We start from the raw sequence: 20350 nt of genomic DNA, 5'->3' as shown, positions 1-20350 counted from the left end.
TGGTATAGACCCAAAGAGCTTCACTTTTATAAACAGCGTCATTAAAGAAGTGACATGGTGTAGTCATAATGATGCCAACTTGCTTTGATAAGTCTTAGTGCAGTTAATTTTTTACGTGTGACTTTGTCTGAATTGTGTGGTATACTGCTCAAGAGGTTAGAAAACCTAGGCTCTGAGAAATTGTGCCATGGCTGAGGGTCCCACAACTTTTAATAGTAAGGTAAAGTTCAGTTTTCTGATAGGAGAGATCGGTAAAATCTGTTTCTCTCTCCCACCTAATAATTGTGTAACCTTGAGCACGTCCTTTAACCTATTCCTTTTTTTCCTCTTCTGTAAATGTCAGACATTTTTGGAAAGAGCTTTCTGCCAAAATTCCTTTTTTAGATGTTGTATCTGTTAGGAAAAAAAAACTGTAGGAATTGGTGATCTTGCTGCATGTGACCTTGGACATGAATCTTTTCCTCATTTGACACACCAATTATATGTGTTTGAACTAGAGCCTTTTACCAGGAGTCATCACAGTTTTAAATCCCATTGTATATAATTTTTTTTTAATCCTTTTGTCTCACAGCTTTAGTTCAGTTCCCAGGTTGATTTAGTTCTGAGTATACTTTTGAAATGAAGCTTCTGGAATTTAAAAGTATATGCTATATAATAAACAAATATTATGAGGCAAAGGAAGTTATTTTAAAACAAAATCAGATTTTCTTACTGAGTATGAGTCGGAATGCTCTGAAAAGATTTTTTAAAGCATTACATGGCTCTTTTTTTACTTGAGTTTAACATGTTAAAAATTCTTTATTGTAGAATGGTTTGATCATTCCAAACTGGACTTCTGAATTACAATTGGAAAGCAAACCAAGAGGGGGGGAAAAATACCCTCACCTTAAAAAACTGGCTCATGTCACTTTATTATTCTGTAAACTTAAGAATTCCTTCCTAAAGCACGCTTCCATGTGTTATCGTCTTGGTAACATCAGTTCATTCAGCTCTGCGGGCTCATTACTGTATCCATGTGGTTGTGCAGCTGCATAGAAAATGAGCTATTGCCACAATAAAAAGTAAGTGGAAAGGAGTAGAGAAGCAATTTGTCTTATTTTACTTGGGGAATGTTTATGCAACTCTGATATGTGAGTTTATTCTTCCTAGGCTTTTACTCTTAGCTCTAAAGCAGGGATACCTAGGTCACTTTCTCAGCCTGCCATTTGGAATTCTGAGTATTCTAAAAAGTACTACTGAGTCTTTGGAACTGACTGGCCCAGAGTCCTCATAACTTGGTTTTCATGTAGGTTCTCTTTCTCCTCTGCCTGGTGCCATTGCTGCTTATTTATTTAGCACCTCAGTGATGCTGTTTTTCAGACTGTTAGATGAATGGGGAGGCAGTCTTAATAGTGTCTAGTTAGAATAAGGAACAATACTTCTCATGCTGAGCTTCGACACTTAAGTCAGAAGGGCCTTTTGTCTTAGCAAAGGTTATATGCTTCTAGCATATTTTTTTTAATATCTTTTAAACACTTAGGCTTTTTTTTCTGTAGATGTTCATTCTGGACAAAGTTGAAGGTGATACCTGTTCCCTTAATGAGTTTACCATAACTGGATCAACATATGCACCTATTGGAGAAGTGTGAGTAAACTTTCCTTGTCTTTTAAAGGCTCCACTTTGGTAGTTTGGTGACTGTACAGACTTGTAGTGTCTCTGAAATGTTCAGATAATTTTCCTGATGTAGCTCATGTGGGTTATCAAAATGGCATACTTTTTAAAAAATAAAATTGGTAACACATACCTGAAAATTGATATACAGTTGAAATCGATTGTTTAAGCCAGTGAACCTTTTTCATCTTTTGAAGCCTAAATTTTCAAGTGGGGTTTCTGTTTAGGTGGAGTTTTGGGGGGTGGTTTTTTATTTTTGTTTGTTTGCCATGCCACACAGTTTATGGTATCTTAGTTCCCCAACCAAGAATCAGACCCCAGGCCCCGGCAGTGAGAGCACCAAGTCCTAAGCACTGGACCACCAGGGAATTTCTGATTTTTCTTTATGGATGGATACCAGTGGTGGAGGAATTTCAGTAACTAAGAATTTCTGGTCTTTACTGATTGACTACTGATATCAGAGACACATTCTGTTACTGTCTCCAGCATCGGATTTCTAGGAGCCATCACTTGAATTCTTTTGAATGTTTGCCAATCTAGAGTACACAAAATTCTATTTATTAGTAAAAAAAATAAATTAAAATGACCACAGTTGACCGCTTTATTTTTTTTTCTTCGGACAGACATAAAGATGATAAACCAGTGAAATGTCATCAGTATGATGGTCTTGTGGAACTGGCGACAATTTGTGCTCTCTGTAATGACTCTGCTTTGGATTACAATGAGGTGAGCCTCCTCATAAATGAGAAACTAGACCTGGCTGTTTCTAGTTCAAGGGTGCGGTGGGTGGGATGAAAATCTAGCCTTCCTTCCTCCCTTTTTGAAAGTACGAGTTCCTGATTTTATTTGCCCTTTCCATTAAGAGCTTGTCTCTTATCAGAGCCAGCATGATCTACCCAAAGAAAGCTGGGAGCCCTTCATAATATTCTCTGTGGTTGAGCATTGCAGTTACTCAATTAGGAGCTGTGGCATACATGATGTTCTCTTCTGTGTGTAGCTTAGTTACTATAAATGAGTAAAACCCAGGATACTTTTTCCTGAAAGTATAGGGTGTTGATCTTGGCTTTTTAAGATGGGTATCATTGCATCCTTGAGGACAGGTTGAGGCTTAGAAGGTTGTTTTGATGATGTTATATAAAATTTAACCAACAGAAAACCTTCTTTCCTTCCTTTTTAAATTATAAACAGTGAGATGCAGTTTTTGGTTTCTAAAGACAAGCCAGTCCCCAACAGAAATAGAATATAAATTCTATAGAATGATAAATAATGACATGGAATTACAAATACTATTTGCAGGCTCTCATGTTTCAGTTAATACTGTGATTATTTGCTTCTAGTTCTGGGGAATGAAAGACCTAATTATTAGAAGAAGAGCAAACGCACAGCTGTCCTTTGAGTTCATTTGTAATTATTTGGATCATGTGCTCCAGGATAGGATAAAAATGACCCAGAGAACAATGATGTAATGGAGGACAGAGTGTCCTTCTCTGGAAAAAAGTCTTTATTAAAGAAAATTTCCTTGTTTTTACTACTTTTCCCTTTTTGTAATTTGTATGCTTTCAACTATTACAGGCAAAGGGTGTGTATGAAAAAGTTGGAGAAGCTACAGAGACTGCTCTCACCTGCCTTGTAGAGAAGATGAATGTATTTGATACCGAATTGAAGGGTCTTTCTAAAATAGAACGAGCAAATGCCTGCAACTCGGTCAGTATTTGAGCTTGGTGTTGTTCATGCTGCCCATCGCTCCTACCATATGTCCTCAGTCCACCCACTCACTCTCTTATTAGACAACTTACTCTATACTTTATTTCCTCAAACTCTCTCTCAGTGTCTCCTTCTCCCTCTTCGCTATAAGATAAATTGATCTGGCCATTTGACCAAGAAAATAAAAGTTGTCAATGGACAGTTTCCATATGCAGCCACCTGTGCTGTGACATGTACTCTTTCTGCTCCCAGTAAAACCCGGCTGCTCCTTGTCCAATAAGCCCCAGCATCTCTCCTGCGTTATCAGTCTCCTGTCTCTACTGGATCTTCAGTAGAGAAATAATAGTTGTTTTTTATCTTAAAATTTCTTCACTTAAGCACCCTGCTTCTTTTCCTTCATGGTAAAATGTCTCAAAGAACCGTTTTTATGTATTATTTCACTTTTCCCATTTTCTTGAGTCCACTCCAGTCACGCTTTTGCCTTCTTCCAGTCTATCGAAACTTCTTATCAAAGTTGCCCATGACCTTGTGTTAAATGGTCTGATTGTTTATGCAAATGTAGTACTAAAAGTTCACAGAGCAAAAGTTGACAGAAATAAAAGGTAAACTAGACAAATTTACAATTAGAGTTGGAGATTTTAACACACCTATCTCAAAAATTGATAGAACAAGCAGATGAAAAAAAATCAGGATATGGAGCAGCACTTTAAGGAACAATTTACCAGAATACACGATATTGCTGGTCCATGAAGCAAGACTCAACAAATTACAAAGGATTGTACAGACTGTTGTTGACCACTATAGAATTAAACTAGAAATCAATTAAAAAGATACATAAGTTTCCATCTGAAGAAAATGGAAAAACAAATACAAGTAGAAGGAAGTAGGAAATAATAAAGACAAGATCAAAAAGCTGTTCTGAAAATTTTTTGTATCAGTAAATTTGACAGCATAGAAGAAATCAACAGATCCTCTCAGTAGCACAGCTTTCTAAGCTGACATTTTTCTTAAGAAAAATGGAATAATCCTATGCCTGTTAAATTAACTGGATCTATAATTCAAAATCTACACTTCCTCTCAAATTACTCAGGCCCAGTTGTGCCAACACTGAAGAAATACAAGTTTTCAGGAAATACAAGTTTCCTGGCTGTCCAGTGGTTAGGACTTGACACTTGCCCTCAAGCTGTACAGTGTGGCCACACCAAAGATGGCAGAGAACGAAACCTTTATCACCAGCATAACCCTGATAGCAAAACCTGACATTGATGTAACTTTCATAATACAGAAGTAGAGATTCTCAGCATAATGTCAGCAAATTAAATCTAGTAGTAATTAAAACTTTGACATGCTGTATTTATTTGAGCAGAATTACTGCAGCTGTGGTGGGTGGAGTAGCAATACTGGGGGTGCAGGTGTGTCTTGTTAGGTGTGCGAACACTAGACAAATGTGTGGTCCCTCAGCTATTCTCCCTTGCCTGTCGGAGCCCCAGAGCCAGGTTTTCTTAGGCTGAGCAAAGTGGCAGGCAGGGTGGACTGGCCTGTTGAGGAGACCCAGGTGCTGGAGGCCGACCAGATGATCAGTGTCTGCCAGCAGCTGTTGCAGATGGTTTTACTCAGGTTTAGCTACACCAAGTGTGTGAGGTCACAGAACCCAGTGACAGTTCATTGCAGGACAGATCCAGCATGTGGCCCCAGAAAGAGCTGGCAGCTCCGTGACATGGACCTTGTTCAGGTTGCTGAGGCTCAGGCCTAGTGTTTGCTGACCCACTTGTTGCTTATGGTCATGGTGATGCCCGCTGAATGGACCTAAGCAATAACCTCTGTTCTAGCCAGAGTGGTGAGTGGTTGCTGAGCTGAGAAGCAGAGTAAGCAACATGCGAACAAGATGTTACCATACACGAAGGTCAGGGTGACAGGCAGCGGCAGGTAAAATTAGAATAAGAGGAAGAGAAGAAGCCTAGACGCCCAGAAGCAACTAAAGGAAGCTCAGAAATGGAAGCTGCAGAAGCCAGAGAATAGGGGTTGAAGAGACTATGAGGACAAGCAGGGGCAGAAGAGACCCAGGAGGAAACAAGTCAGGCCCTGAAGTCTCCGTCTGGTCCTGCCCTTGCAGACCTGGAAGCACAGAGCCGCTCTGCAGCAGGGTGGACGCCGTCTCCCTGCAGTGCATGCGGGGTGGTGTCAGTGTGGTCTGCAGTGGGTCCTCCAGACCTGTTCCCAAGACCCACTGCCTCCCAGCCTTGGAGTTTAGGTTTCTTCAGAGTTGGGCTCTGCTACACACAGGCTCTTAGTGTCAGACCTATATACCTGTCATCTCCAAGGGGCAGCCAGTCAGTGCTTGAGGCTCCTCGTCGTAGCACTTTAGTGCAACTCTTTCTTCAGTCAGGGTTTTCTGGTAGAAGAAAGAAACAGGAGGTTATAAATACAGCCTTCCTAGTTATATATATGGTGACCTTCTTTCATCCTTCCCTGGGTATCGAGGGCAGATGAGGAGGCAGTGTTTTGGGGGAGTAGTGTGGCACCTCACGGCACAGGTAGCCTAAGGTGGGCAGCAGTGCGCCTGTCAAAGACATCGGCTATTTAAGCATTTAGTCCCACGCCAAATCTCAGGTTGTAAAAAGGACTTTAGGGCCATCCAGTCCAGTCTCACACTTGCAGGCAGGGAAACAGGCCCTCAGTGACTTGCATACCATCTCACAGTGTGAGGCAGAATGAGACTGCAGCACTCTGTTCCCTTTACGTTGGTTTGCCTCTTTGATACTCTCCAGGGAAATCAAAACTCTGCCAGAACGGAGGGTGCCTCAGCTGAAGTATAGAATCTTTCACAGTGACTCGATTCCTGCTTCACAACCAACAGTCTCGCAGCCACAAGGGTCTCGGGCCTCTCCTGTGGCATCCTGCCCAGACTCACGGTTTCCATGAAACAAGTCCGGGTCCTTTGTTTCTATTTTAGGGAATTCACCCCACTTGTCAGTAAGCAAAGCCACATTGTCTGATAGCTCTATTATTAGTTGGTGTTTGACTAAACCCTTCAGAGGCAACCTGAAGATTTCAGCTTCACAGAGACTGAAGTTTGGAATTGATTACCTGTAACTACTCAATGAAGGGAAACAACTAGCAGCAATAGAGCAGGACCAGCTTTTTAAGGCTGAGTGGCCCCTTTGGATAGGACTGTTGGATTTCACAGCCCTGGTCCTGGAAGCAGTGGCTTTGTTCTCTCCACCCAGGATGTATCTAGGTGGCACTAGTTGTAAAGAACCCACCTGCCAGTGCAGGAGACGTAAAAGATGCAGGTTCCATCCAAGGGTTGGGAAGACCCCCTGGAGGAGGGCATGGCAACCCACTCCAGTGTTCCTGCCTGGAGAATCCCATGCACAGACAATACATAGGGTCACAAAGAGTCAGACAGACTGAAGTGATTTAGCATGCAGGATGTATCTGGTGCCAGGGTCACACCCCACTCAGAGTCACTGCACATTCTTGCAGTCTTCCCAGAGCCATTGGTACAAATGCTTAATGGAAACTAAATACATGGGAATTCCCTGGTGGCCCAGTGGTTAAGACTCTGCGCTGCCTCTGCAGGGAGCACTGGCTTGATCCCTGTAAGACGGCCATGTGGTGTGTGCCACCAGCCAGCCCCACCCTGAAAAAAATAATAAACATATAGATACATAATATATCAGTCAGATAATGTCGAATTTAGTGATTGTCCTTTTATTGCTCTGGCTGAGAGGATGGCTTCATTCTACTCATAATTGCCTCTGTTGGATGCTGAGGTTCTTTGGGATTTTTACAGTTATTATTAAATGTTTGTCTGAATGAGGGGAAAATCCATGTAATTCACCACATAATTGAATAAAGGCAGAATATCATAAGATCATTTAATTCAGAAAAGGCATCTGATAAAATTTAATCTCAGTTTATGATAAAAACCAAGCAAGCATCTTCTGGCTGATGGTGTAATTACACAAAGTTAACATTCCTAACGGGCAAGAGAATTTACTCTCAACATTTCTATTCAGTGTAGTCCTGGCAGCCCTAGTTCATGTAATAAGGTAAGAAAAAGAAAGCCAACAAAAAATTGGAAAGGATAAATAAAGTATGTTGATTTTATGGTAATATGGCTATATATAGAGATAAACCAATGGAATCTGAATCTAAAGGTTAATTCTCAGTTTTTGTTTTACCTGAGCTGTCAGTTTATCCTCTCAGTCTCTCCCTCCCTAAGAGAGTCCTTTACTTGTTCTCCCCCCAACCCCATCTCCTTGGCTGTATCTTCCAAGAGGCTCCAGGGCCCAGGCCTTGGCTTTTCTGTCTGCAGTTACTCCCTTGAACTCTTCTCTTCTTATGACTTTAGATACTGTCGCTGTGCTGACATCTACTGTAGCCACTAGCTGTCTGTAAAGTAGTTAAAATACTGAAGTGGTGTGGTGTTCCTTGCCCTTCCTTCAGTTGATTCTTAACATAACTACCAGAGCATGAAACTCTCCTTTGTCTTCCCATTTTACTTGTTAAAAAAGCCAGATGCCTTACAGTGACTTTCAGGATGCTACAACCTGCTTCTGCAACCCCTGCCATTAATCCCGAACCTTTCTTGCAAACTCGCTTCTACCCATGTTGCCCTGGAGGCTCCTTGAACTGCTCGGTCACGTCAGTCTGCATAATGTTCTCTCTGCTCACACTCACACATCGTTCATGTTTTTACTCAAATATTGCCTTCTCAGTACTGTATGTAAAATTGTAACCTAGACATATATAATTTTCTCTTCCTTATTTTAAAATGTTTTCTTCATGGCACTTATAATCTACTTTCACATTCTGGTATGTCTTTCCCAGACTAGAGGGTAAGTTTTATGAGGGTGGGAACTTGTCTGTTTATTGTCTATTGCTACATCTCCATTGCCTGTCACATAGTAAGTTTTTAGTGAATGTTTAACTGTTAAAAGTCAAAAGTTTATAGAAATTGCTATCCAATAATATTCCATATATGTTCTCTTTATAGGTCATTAAACAGTTGATGAAAAAGGAATTTACTCTAGAGTTTTCACGCGATAGAAAATCAATGTCAGTTTATTGTACACCAAACAAACCAAGTCGGACATCAATGAGCAAAATGTTTGTGAAGGCAAGTACAGCAGATTGCAATTAAACGTTCTTACCAGGATTAGAATCCCGAGTGAGCCAGTAAGTAAAATTGTTGTTCTAACATTTCCAGGGTGCTCCTGAAGGTGTCATTGACAGGTGTACCCACATTCGAGTCGGAAGTACTAAACTGCCCATGACTCCTGGAGTCAAGCAGAAGATCATGTCTGTTATTCGGGAATGGGGCAGTGGCAGTGACACACTGCGGTGCCTGGCCTTGGCCACTCACGACAGCCCGCTGAGGAGAGAAGAGATGAACCTCGAGGACTCGGCCAACTTCATCAAATACGAGGTTCGCTCATGAAAAGCTTCACCTGCACCCAGCACATTCATTGTGTTTAGGTAGCACTCCTTCAGTAAAAGGTCAGATGAGTCTCGATTTTGCTGAGAAAGGGGTGTGGTTATTTGTTTTCCTGCAGGCCGAATGTATCATCTTTATAATTTTAAGTTGCTGCTTCAGACACACACAGTTAACAGTTTAATACAGGCCTGTGACTTTCAAAGTACAGTCAAGGCTAAAAACCTCTTTTGCTGCTCTCATGTACATTAAGATAATTTAAAAATTGGGGACATTTTCAAAATATTCATTAATTAGTGACTCAGATTGTTCAAGTGGAAAGATCCTGTCTACTTCTGCTCTTGGAATTCTTTCCTATCGGGTATGTGGCTTCCTGAAGTCTTGAACAAGGAAGTTTCAAGTTCAAATTTGATTACTATGGGTCACTGATGGGCTGCTGTCAATATGTTCCTATTCCTCAGTACATTTTTTCTTTATTTAAAAATATTATTAATGAAAGCTCAAGAATTATTTGGTGACAAGAATGTAGTGATATTTTTGCTTCTGATTTATTAGAGTTAATACTGTTCTTCATTGGATTTACATTAACATCAGTGGTGTGAATTTTGCCATAAGAAAATGCAGAAACCTTTGCTCTCTGCACTAGGGGGGAAAAAAACAGAATTTCCTGTTTTGACATAAGGTGATTCTTTCACCATAGACCAATCTGACTTTCGTTGGCTGTGTGGGCATGCTGGACCCTCCGAGAATTGAAGTGGCCTCCTCGGTGAAGCTGTGCCGGCAGGCAGGCATCAGAGTCATCATGATCACGGGTGACAACAAGGGCACTGCTGTGGCCATCTGCCGACGCATTGGCATCTTCAAGCAGGACGAGGACGTGACAGCCAAGGCCTTCACAGGTCGCGAGTTTGATGAGCTCAGTCCTTCAGCCCAGAGAGAAGCCTGCTTGAATGCTCGCTGTTTTGCTCGAGTTGAACCTTCCCACAAGTCTAAAATTGTAGAATTTCTTCAGTCGTTTGATGAGATTACAGCTATGGTGAGTGTCTGTAGACATGTACAGGTAACAAACTGCACGAACACAGCAGATTCTAACTCTGATCATTAAATTTTTAGTAATAGGGCCCATATTTGGAAATTCTTTTTTTGTCATGATCTGGGCTGTTTCTCAAGGATTCTATTGGCATGCAAGATTCTGGGGAAGTTTAAGACCTAGAAGCCTGCGTCAGTCACAGGGGACGTATTTGCCATGGTTAAAATGTATGTGTTTTATCTCACGTTTCTAAAAGCTGATTTAGGACGTAACTATGCCGTACTCTATCACACACTTGGAAAACCTCGCCTGAAGTGAGATGGTTCTGGTGATGTGTTCTCTGAGAACAGCTTGTTGATGAAGCATCTCCCATAGTCTTCCTTGCATCTGATTTTTCACCAAGATGTTAATATTGTGTCATGCTTGCTTTTGCTGCTTGTCTATGAAACTTTTCAGTTTTTAAAACAATTTTGTTGCTAAAAACCAGCTGTTCTAGTTGTCTTCCTCTTTCCTCCCCTCCCTTTCTCCAAGGAAAGCACCATTCCGGATTCAGTACTGGGTGTTCAGTAAAAGTATAGAAAACATACATGGGAATGATAGTTTTTTATCTGTAGACAATAGTATTTTTGGCCGAAAATGGCATATTTTTGCCATGTAAATGGCATATTATAGTTTATGTATTTGTCTGCATTTGCTCTATTTGAGATTTATCCATATGGATACACGTATTTTGTCTTGACTGCCATGTAGGTTGTTTTGTTTGGTAAAATAAGTAATAACAGATTGTTTGAAGTCCCCTTTGTTCTACTTCCTCTGAAGTGTCACCTGTAAGTTCGTTTGGCAGTTTCACATTTCCCAGGTTAAAATGTGTTCTGTGACACCAGCTTACAAAAACGAAAACTCTCCCAGAAAATTTAGTTGCCCAGAGGCCCAACAGTTCCATTCATTCCCTGGCTTCGGGATGGCCAAGTGATTGTTGGCAATGTGTGTATTAGGTAACAGGTGTGCAAATCAGTGGTGGGTTTCTTGGCCTTTCAGACTGGAGATGGTGTAAATGATGCTCCTGCTCTGAAGAAATCTGAGATCGGCATTGCTATGGGCTCTGGCACCGCGGTAGCTAAAACAGCCTCTGAGATGGTCCTGGCTGATGACAACTTCTCCACCATTGTGGCTGCCGTGGAGGAAGGACGGGCCATATACAACAACATGAAGCAGTTCATCCGCTACCTCATTTCATCTAATGTCGGGGAGGTTGTCTGGTGAGTCTCCGTGGCAGACTGTGTCTCCCCCTCAGCTGGTGGTTCATGTGGCAGCAGCTTCACTCTCCGTGCGGTGGGAGGGGTGGGTGGCAGGTGGAGGGTGAGGCCCTAGTGGAGGTAAAGGTGCTCCTCTGGCCCCCAGGAGGGCTGCCTGCAACTGCCGCAGTGTGCAGAGGACACACTTGAACAGAGAAAGGGGTTTAAATTAACTGTATAATACAACATCAAATTCTTGGCCTTCTAAAAGTTAAGTTAATTTGGAATTTTGGTATAATAAACGTTTTATGATTACTCAGGGGAAAAGTTATTTCAAGTAATCGTTGCTGTCCACCAGTTTTTATGGGAGAGGAGGGGATGTTGATGTTAAATAGTGGGCAAAAATAATTTGGGTCTTTCTCTTCTTTCCTTGGGTGGACACAGTATTTTCCTAACAGCAGCCCTTGGATTTCCTGAGGCTTTAATTCCTGTCCAGCTGCTCTGGGTCAATCTGGTGACAGATGGCCTGCCTGCCACTGCCCTGGGATTCAACCCTCCTGATCTGGACATTATGAACAAACCACCCCGGAACCCAAAGGAACCACTGATCAGTGGGTGGCTCTTTTTCCGTTACCTGGCTATTGGCTGTGAGTATGGTTTTTTATATTATTTTTAAAAAAATATTTGGCTGCACTGGGTCTTAGTTGCGGCATACAGGATCTTTCATTGCGTCATACAAACTCTTGCAGCATGTGGGATCTAGTTCCTGACGAGGGATCGAATCCCAGCCCCTGCATTGGGAGCACGGAGCCTTAGCCACTATATTATTGATTTTTAAACAAAACGTTTATGAGTCCAAACATTTCATAAATTCATCCCTTAAAAGCATTTTTTTTTCTATCCCCATATTACGGTAGCACAATATGGCAGCTGTCCTCTTTCAGGTTAATGAGCTATGTATCCAGTTTACAGTAAGGTTAGTCCCTCGTTTTAGGGCTTTTGTTCTTCCTTTGGCCTTTGTGAATTAAGTTCTCAGATTTAACGCATGGGCAAAGGAAATACAGGGGCAACTCAGGCCTTACCTCACCAAGACTCCCTTTCCCTGAGTGAGAGTAGGGTCCTGTGCATTTAGCAGTGTTGGCTCTTCTGCATGTGTTGTCACGGTCCACCTCATCCTGACCCAGGATGCTGCTTCTCTCTCTCTCTTCGTAGGTTAGGAAAGTGAGGTCCAGAGAGGCTAAATGACGTCCCTAGGATCCCACAGGGCTTCCCTGATGGCTCAGTGGGTAAAGAATCCGCCCACAATGCAGGAGATGCAAGTTTGATTCCCAGGTTGGGAAGATCCCCTGGAGAAGGGCATGGCAACCCAATCCAGGATTCTTGTCTGGAGACTCCCATGGACAAAGGAGCCTGGCAGGCTAGAGTCCAAAGGGTCACAAAGAGTCAGACACGACTCAGTGACCGCACACCCACAGGGTCCCATAGGAGAGTCTTTCAGTAAATTGACGTGACTTAACACTCAGAGCATAAAACAGGAGGACTCTCAGCCAGCCAGTGCCCCAGCAGCAGTCCCTCACGTGGCTTCCCAGCAAACAGATCTGTCTTACGTATTTACTTTTGCAAGTGATGCTGTGCTGTAAGCAGCTGTGTGCTGAGCCTTGTCTTTGCATTTTTCTCCCTCTTTGTTGGGTAGTTCTATGTTGGTACACCACCTGCCCACTGTTTCTTGCGATTGCTGGGCTAGAGGGTGTGCACGCTTGGACCTTGAGTGGCTACTACTGCACTGGGACAGTCTCTTATTCCAAGTCCCCGTGTTCTCTACTACCCTTTGTTGCTTCTTTGTAATTTGAATTCAAAAGTAATTGGGGGGACAGTCCCAGAAGTGGCTTGGAGCGCTGTCGTGTGCTTAGTGTTCTGCACTAACTGCTCTAGTGCCTTTCCATGTGGGGTTCTGCCAGGACTCGGAGGGAGCAGAGACACTCGAGTGTCACTGGAAACCTAAGTTTGCCAAGCAGTCATGGAGGGGTGATCTGGTGCTCTAGCACAGCATGGCATCACATGGAGGACAGGTACCCGAGCCTTAACGTACTGGCTGCTGGTTAGGGCATGACTGGTGTAAAGGTCCTCCCAATTCTAGTAGTTCTAGCAGGTTCTTTCCTCACAGATTCTCAAAGGAGAAGCTGCCTGGTTCTTCTGCACCACAGACATCCCCTCATTGTGGAGACCCTCTAACTGCTTTAGCTGATGCGAGTTAGCAGGTGCTGGTGGCGGCACAGGCTCAGTGACCCCACGTCTCTGATCTCCGTCCCGGGGGTTGGCCCGTGAAGTACCTGCAGAGATGCTGCAAGCTGTAAACCCCATGTGTATTAGTGTCATGATATTTGTTCCCAGGTTACGTTGGCGCTGCTACAGTGGGTGCTGCCGCGTGGTGGTTCATTGCTGCCGAGGGTGGTCCAAGAGTGTCCTTCTACCAGCTGGTACGTAGCCACCTTTCTTTCTGTACCTTAAATGCAGATGCATTGTAAGCCTTCACATACAAGGGTGTCCTTGAGCTTTCTGTGGTTTGGATGTCTGTCAAATACTCTTGAGAACTGAACAATAAGCAGTTGCATCTAAGATTGTTCTGAAAGACCAGGGCTTGTCTGGGAAATGGGGTGAGATCCTGTGTGGGGCTGTGTTCTGGGCTTAGTATGGAATATGTGTGTAGACCTTGGAAATGTCTTTGCCTGATTGGGAACTTGGTGTCGGGCTTTTGTTGCAGAGTCATTTCCTACAGTGTAAAGAGGACAACCCGGACTTTGAAGGCGTGGATTGTGCGGTCTTTGAATCCCCATATCCAATGACAATGGCGCTCTCTGTTCTAGTAACTATAGAGATGTGCAACGCCCTCAACAGGTCCGTGACTCTTCTTAACGTGCTGGGGGATTGTGTGTGTGTCATGGTTGATTGAGAGTCATAGGAAAGCTCTGCCCTCCCCAAAAGGAAGAACAAGCAGCACTGGTTTTAAGAGCTTAAGTCATCATCGCCTCCAGGAAGCAGTGGGAGTGCTTAGCCACATGTTCCTTAAGAGACAGCAGAGGCCAAAAATAGGGAGTTCAGTGCCCACAGGGAAGGAGCTGTTGCCCTTTAGCATCAAGACAAACGGTATCATTTAATTATGCCAGTGACAAAAATGGAAATTTCAAAATAGCCTAAGTGTCAAGGGCAATTGAGAGCAGCTTTGAACCCACTGAAATAAGATCACTCTGCCGAAGCCTAGATTTAAGTTGAAATCTGTCCTACATCTGAATGTTATTCCTTAACTTGGCCACCGTAGAAACTTAATACAATTAGGTCAGTGGGCAATGCCAAGGCAGCCGTCACCTTACTGAAGTGTGATTCCAAACAGGCTGTCAGTGAGGGCACATGCCTTTGCCCTTTGGTGGGCACATTTCACCTGCCTCTCCTTGTTCCACAGCTTGTCTGAAAACCAGTCCTTGCTGAGGATGCCCCCTTGGGCGAACATATGGCTCGTGGGCTCCATCTGCCTGTCGATGTCGCTCCATTTCCTAATCCTTTACGTGGAACCCTTGCCAGTAAGCAGTGTGGGGAGCCCGGGCTGGGGCCTGTCTGCCTGTCCAGCAAGTTGGGGAGCTTGATGAGGTTTCTTTGTGTTTCAGCTTATTTTCCAGATCACACCGCTGAATTTGACCCAATGGCTGATGGTGCTGAAAATCTCCTTGCCTGTGATTCTAATGGATGAGACCCTCAAGTTTGTGGCCCGCAACTACCTAGAACCTGGTAAAGAGTGTGTGCAGCCTGCCACCAAACCCTGCTCGTTTTCGGCATGCACCGATGGGATCTCCTGGCCCTTTGTGCTGCTCATAATGCCCCTGGTGATCTGGGTCTATAGCACAGACACTAACTTTAGTGATATGTTCTGGTCTTGACTGACAGTTTTGCATAAAGAAGATGTTTAACTTAATCAATTAATTTTTTTATTGTTTAAAGCAACTGTCTATTTCTGCTGAATTTTCACATGAACATATTGGCTGGTGAAGGAAGTTTCATATTCTAGATTTTGTTTTGCTTTTTCTGACTTCAGTGGGGCAAGAGTTTCCTTTTTTATACACATAATTAAAGTGTCCATTGACATGTACAGAGAACTAACACTATTTTATGCAAATATTTTTTTGTAGATGAAAAAAAAGCATGTACAGTGTTCTGTTTAATACTCATCCTTGTAAAAAAATTAGTTGAGCCAGCAGACATTGTCAGCAAATTAATTGGCAGCAGATTTTAGGAAATGAATGTGTGTGGTTTTTTTCTAAAACTAAATAGCATGTATTGTCTTTTGCATGATCATCTGGATTTAATCTGAGATCACAGTCTAATTTTTATTCATAAGCCAATTTTTCTGCACTGAGCAGAGTACTGCTACCTCAGTCAGTATTTTTTGGTTTGCCACCCCCTCCACCCCTCAGCCCTGTGTTCACCTCCACCCCCACCCTGCTCGCTGCTTCTCCTGTAGGGTTTTGATGGTTCTGTTTACATCAGTCTTAACAAGAGGTATGCTTGTTCTCGCTTGTGCAGAAAACATTGTTTCAGATTCAATCGACTGGGTTCATGTTCCCTCACATAGTTTTTAAGGTTATTTATTTAAATGTCTAATGTATTTTATTGTAACAGACATTGTTTTGCCAACATTGCCTATTTCAGTGGCACTTCACAATCTAGTTTAAAAAGAAAAATAAAACATTTTAAATGGACAGAGAAAAATAACCGTCTTGTTTTTAACTATTAAGTGGCTTAGTTCTCTTAGGTTCTTAGCTCAGAATTATTTACTGTGCTCGAGGGGAAGAAGGATCCTGTTCTGCTGCGTAGGTCATTGTAGGAATTTTATTTTTGGTGTATAGGCGCTAATTGTCATTTGTGATATACATTTTTATGCAAGTTTCTGCTGGCCTATTTTAGCCTGGTGTAGAGGACATAAGGGGGGGTGTGTGTGTGTGTGTGTGTGTGTGTGTGTTTTGTAAAATTTGTAAATAGCACATGACCAAATGAACATATTGTATAGAACTATTTTTATTTGAATGTGGCACTAACCACCACCATTGTTACTATGATAAATGTTTGCGCATGTTCGAGATCAGTCTTACCAACAGTGTATAAGTCATTAACAGTCCTAACTGTGGTGTTTTCCTCCAATGCCTTCCAACATCCATCAACTAACGTGAGTATTCCCTGGATTTTGGATGCTTTAGCCTAAAGGTGACTGCCACTAAATGAGTTGGCTGTATAAGACACTGATGAGTCAGGCACCCTGAGAGGAACGGGTACACGATACACGGCACCTGTGGGCTGGAGTGGCTGCTCTAGACACCACCCACTACCTTGGACAGTGGCACAGCCAGGTGTCAGGGAGGACCTGGGGGAAGACAGAGTAGTTCTGCTTTGGTCAGACTGACAGGTACCTTCACAAATGCTGAGATGCAGATTCACAGGAAAACTTGTCAGTTTCTTTGATCTTTGTTAGCGGCAAGGACTGGTCCCAGAATCTTGCTACCTGGATCATTAAAAAGCAAAAAGCAAGTGAAAGCAAGTAACTGAACCAGTAAACTCATCCATCATTTTGTTCTCCCCACCCGGTCACACCACACAGCTTGCAGGATCTTTAGTTCCTGAAATTGAACTAGGGCTCCAGCAGTGAGAACAGAGTCCTAACCTCTGGGTCACTGGTGAATTCCCTGGTTCATTTTTAAGTAGGCCATCTTTTTCTACCTTCTGGGTCATATCCTTTGTAGCTAAGACTTATCTTTTCTCTCCAGGGTACATTAAAGCAGTTACTGGACCACAGCAGAGCATTAGCCAAAGTGAAGGGCCTAGGCAGTACATATTCATGCTGGTAGCTCCCTCCGTGTGAAGCCCCTGGTGTTCTCGTGGGTACCTGAAGTCCCGGATACAGGGCCAGCTGAATAACATGTAAATGCTGAGAGTATGAGGAAGGTTAACAGGTATCAAGCAGAACAGGGTGCTGCCAAGTTTAAGAGGTTTCCGTGTACGGGGTAGAAAGGGCACATGGAGACAGATTCTTAACGCAGAGTCCTGGTCTGGCTCCCTGAGGCCTCAGAGGAAAGGGAAGCTGGTTTGCTTGGCAGAGACTATAGGAGGTACATTTTGCCAACTTTAGCATTATGAATTGCAGAAAGAAACAAGTTGAGCAGATCAAATGCAAGGAGTGTGTCTTGGCTGCAAACCAAACCAGGATGTCTGAGCTTGTTGGGTGGGTGCTATTCAATGGTCAACTTTTCCTGACTCAGTTCCTTGATGATTTATTGGCCTTTACAAAAGAAGTTTAATGGTATGGGTGGCTGTTGCCCTGTGGTTTCTCAGCTTCAGGCCTGTCCAGCCCACAGGTGGTTTGGGCACCCACTTCCCTCAACCCAGACAGCTGGGAGTGGTGGAGACCTGGTGCTACAGAGCCCCTTAGCTGCTCTGCTTCAGGCTTTGCCACCAAAAACCATGTCCACACTGGCACGTCCTCAGTAGTTGGTGCTGCTGAGGGCACATCCCTGGCCCCTGAACTTGTGGGGAGCAGGAGGAGTCCAGCCATCCTCACCAGGTACCTGCAAGGAAGGCAGTGTCGGCCTCATCCTCCCTGCCCATGGGCTCATAGGCAGCTCTTGCCTGAAACTTGCTCTAGGTTCTTTCCTGTCAGCAAGTGGGCTTGAAGGCCCATCCCCTCAGTGTTCTGTTTTTTTTGCCACCCCATACCCAGACTGACCTCTTTGCTTTGCCCAGGAAATGGCATTCTTACATGTTCCCTAAATGGGGTGCCATGCCAGCAACTCATTCTGCATCTCCATAGAGCAGGTGGCACACCGGGTAGGAAGAGCTGCATGAGCTCAGACACAAGCAGGGCAACTGCTACCTTCCCTCACAAGTGGCTGCTTCCATTTACCTCAGACTGGGGCCCAGACCCCTGCATGTCCATGTGGTGGGCAGACCTCAGGAATATCTGAGACCACAAGCCTTAGCTCAGTGTCTGCCAGGCCTGCTGTGTTTGCAGTGTGCATACAGCACACTGAAAAACCACCACCCGGCAGTTAACAATTGAGGGTAATCTGCAGCCTTTTTTCTTGAAAGGGAACAGTGATAAGCAGTTCCCCTTCAAGGCCTGGTCTGGCTGGGCCTGCAGCCCAGAGGCTGGTCCCGAGGGAAGGAAGGGATGGGAGCTAGAGGCTTGGCGCTGATTACCATACTGCTCACTCTGCTTGGCCTTCCTCACCCCCTGCACTGCTAACCAAGGGCTTTCTCAACTTCTGTTAAACCTGAAGCGATTAAGTGTCTGCCTGGTGGGATACTCGGTAGCCAAATGACAGGAGGGGCCTGTGAGTCAATCAGAAATGCTGGTCAGAAATCTTAAAAGATCAAACTGAACATTCCTTTTCATCTGTCACTATTAATCCCAGTCTTAAATTAGTTATTCTAACATTTCCTCCCCATATTTCATAAAGCTGATTTCCTCTCTCTTTCCTTTTCAGCAATACTGGAGTAACCGCTTCCTAAACCATTTTGCAGAAATTTAAGGGTGTTCAGTTGCGTGCATGTGCGTTTTTTAGCAACACATCTACCAGCCCTCTGCATGATTGATGTTGGGGGAAAAAGAAAATTAGAAAAAAGTCCCCAACTTGTTGTGTGTTACGTGGAGGAAACGTGTATTACCAGTGGGGTTTTAGCTTTTGAATCAAAATAATAACAAATGTACAATTTAACTTAATGAATCAGAAAGCCTCTCCAGAGAAGTCTGGTTTCTTTGCTGCAAGAAGAATGAGGTTCTGAAACGTTATCCAGGAACTTAGAAGCCATCAGCCAAGTCTCCGTATTTCTCTGTGCAAAGTATCATAGCTTAAATAAATGTACAATATTCAATTGTAATGCATGCTTTCAGTTGTAAGTAGCCAGATTTCTCTATGGTGTCATTGAAACATGCTACTTTTTAATTGGCCCTGTACAGTTTGCTTATTTATAAATTTATTGAAAACACTACAGGTGTTGAGTGGTTAAAAATGTAGGCTTCCAGTTCATAACTTGTTATTTTCCTGAGTGTGCAAACAGCTATTTTGCACTGTATTAAATGTAATTTATTTAATGAAATCAGAAGCAGTAGACAGATGTTGGTGCAATACGAATATTGTGATGCATTTATATCAATAAAATGCTAAACGTCAGTTTATCACAACGCATGTTTGACTTTAGACTGTAAATAGAGATCAGTTTATTTCTGTGCTGGTAACAAGCATTGCACAGACATGGTTTCAGGTAAATAAATCTATTCTACGATAAGTTCACAGTGTGCTGTTGACTGTACCTGTGGGAGGTGCGGGTGGGTGATGTGCACTGAGGGCCTCCAGCCCTGGCACCCTGTGCCCTTGGGTAGATAAAAGGGACAGGAAGTTCCTGTTGACTCTCTGCCAGTAGGAGAGCAGAGTGGTAGAAGGTCTGCTTGTGTGACATGAGAGCTATAGAATATTCCTGTCCTGGTTCTACTACCTCAAGTATGAGGAGAAGTATTTGTGTCATCAGTGGGGTTTTCAGAGATAATTATCATGATTTAAAAGCTGTCAGAAAAAAAAAAATAAGAAAAAAAAAAAAGCTGTCAGCAGCTTGGGAACTATAGTGATGGAGAGATGCTTGTACTACTACTCATATCAAAATTAAAATTTTGTACATTCCCACTAGACACAGAAAGGAACTAAGTAACTCAGGTGTACTCATTTTTTAAATAACTGAAATCAACTCCACATACATGGGGAAAAAAGATTTTGGGGGGGATGGGGGAATATTTGACTTAACATCTATGTCCCAGAAGTATTGACTTCCAGAATCACACTCACCCTCTACTATTGCCCACAGCTTAGTGCTGTCCTGGAGAGTCACTCCAGTCAGACAAGAGAAGGGAAAATGCCCAGGGGCAAACAAAAGGGAGCAGTGGTCCTCCGGGATCAATGAGAACCCCTCACTTTTAGGAATGTATGAATGTACACAAGTCATGCATTTTGATACTAGACTGATTCTAATAAAAATGATTAGAAAATGTAAGAATAGCAAGGAAGAGTAGCAAACCTCATCAATAAAGCTGTAATCATTAAATGCATTATCTAGCTTAGTACGTGAAAGGTGGGCAATCCATTTTGTCAGTGTTTATTCTGGGGGAAAAAAAAGACCATGTCTCCCTTAGACTCAATCAAATGGATCAAAAGATTTGAAAAATTAAGTTACACTGCTAAAGAAAAATGGCCAAGTGATAT

General features: G+C 43.1%; 1 protein-coding gene across 2 annotated transcripts in view; it reads left to right on the top strand.

Moving 5' to 3' along the window:
* ATP2A2 (ATPase sarcoplasmic/endoplasmic reticulum Ca2+ transporting 2) overlaps window positions 1–19385 on the top strand; it is a 57876-nt gene extending 38491 nt beyond the window's left edge. Inside the window, exons 9-21 of one of the 2 annotated variants that reach the window (XM_006048297.3) lie at window positions 1536–1624; window positions 2275–2377; window positions 3224–3355; window positions 8358–8480; window positions 8571–8789; window positions 9496–9831; window positions 10864–11084; window positions 11505–11707; window positions 13452–13537; window positions 13822–13955; window positions 14518–14635; window positions 14720–14840; window positions 18584–19385. In XM_006048297.3, the coding sequence (XP_006048359.1) occupies window positions 1536–1624; window positions 2275–2377; window positions 3224–3355; window positions 8358–8480; window positions 8571–8789; window positions 9496–9831; window positions 10864–11084; window positions 11505–11707; window positions 13452–13537; window positions 13822–13955; window positions 14518–14635; window positions 14720–14840; window positions 18584–18597 (1899 nt within the window). In that variant the 3' untranslated portion in view covers window positions 18598–19385. Of the gene's footprint in view, window positions 1–1535; window positions 1625–2274; window positions 2378–3223; window positions 3356–8357; window positions 8481–8570; window positions 8790–9495; window positions 9832–10863; window positions 11085–11504; window positions 11708–13451; window positions 13538–13821; window positions 13956–14517; window positions 14636–14719; window positions 16273–18583 lie in introns of both variants that reach the window. The other variant, XR_006640112.1, reaches the window with a different exon arrangement.
* Window positions 19386–20350: the final 965 nt, after the last annotated feature.

This window comes from Bubalus bubalis, chromosome 17, assembly GCF_019923935.1.
Source record: "Bubalus bubalis isolate 160015118507 breed Murrah chromosome 17, NDDB_SH_1, whole genome shotgun sequence".
NCBI classification, from domain to species: Eukaryota; Metazoa; Chordata; class Mammalia; order Artiodactyla; family Bovidae; genus Bubalus; species Bubalus bubalis.
The sequence above is the reverse complement of the archived record's forward strand: the minus strand, read 5'-3'. Positions and strand labels throughout refer to the sequence as shown.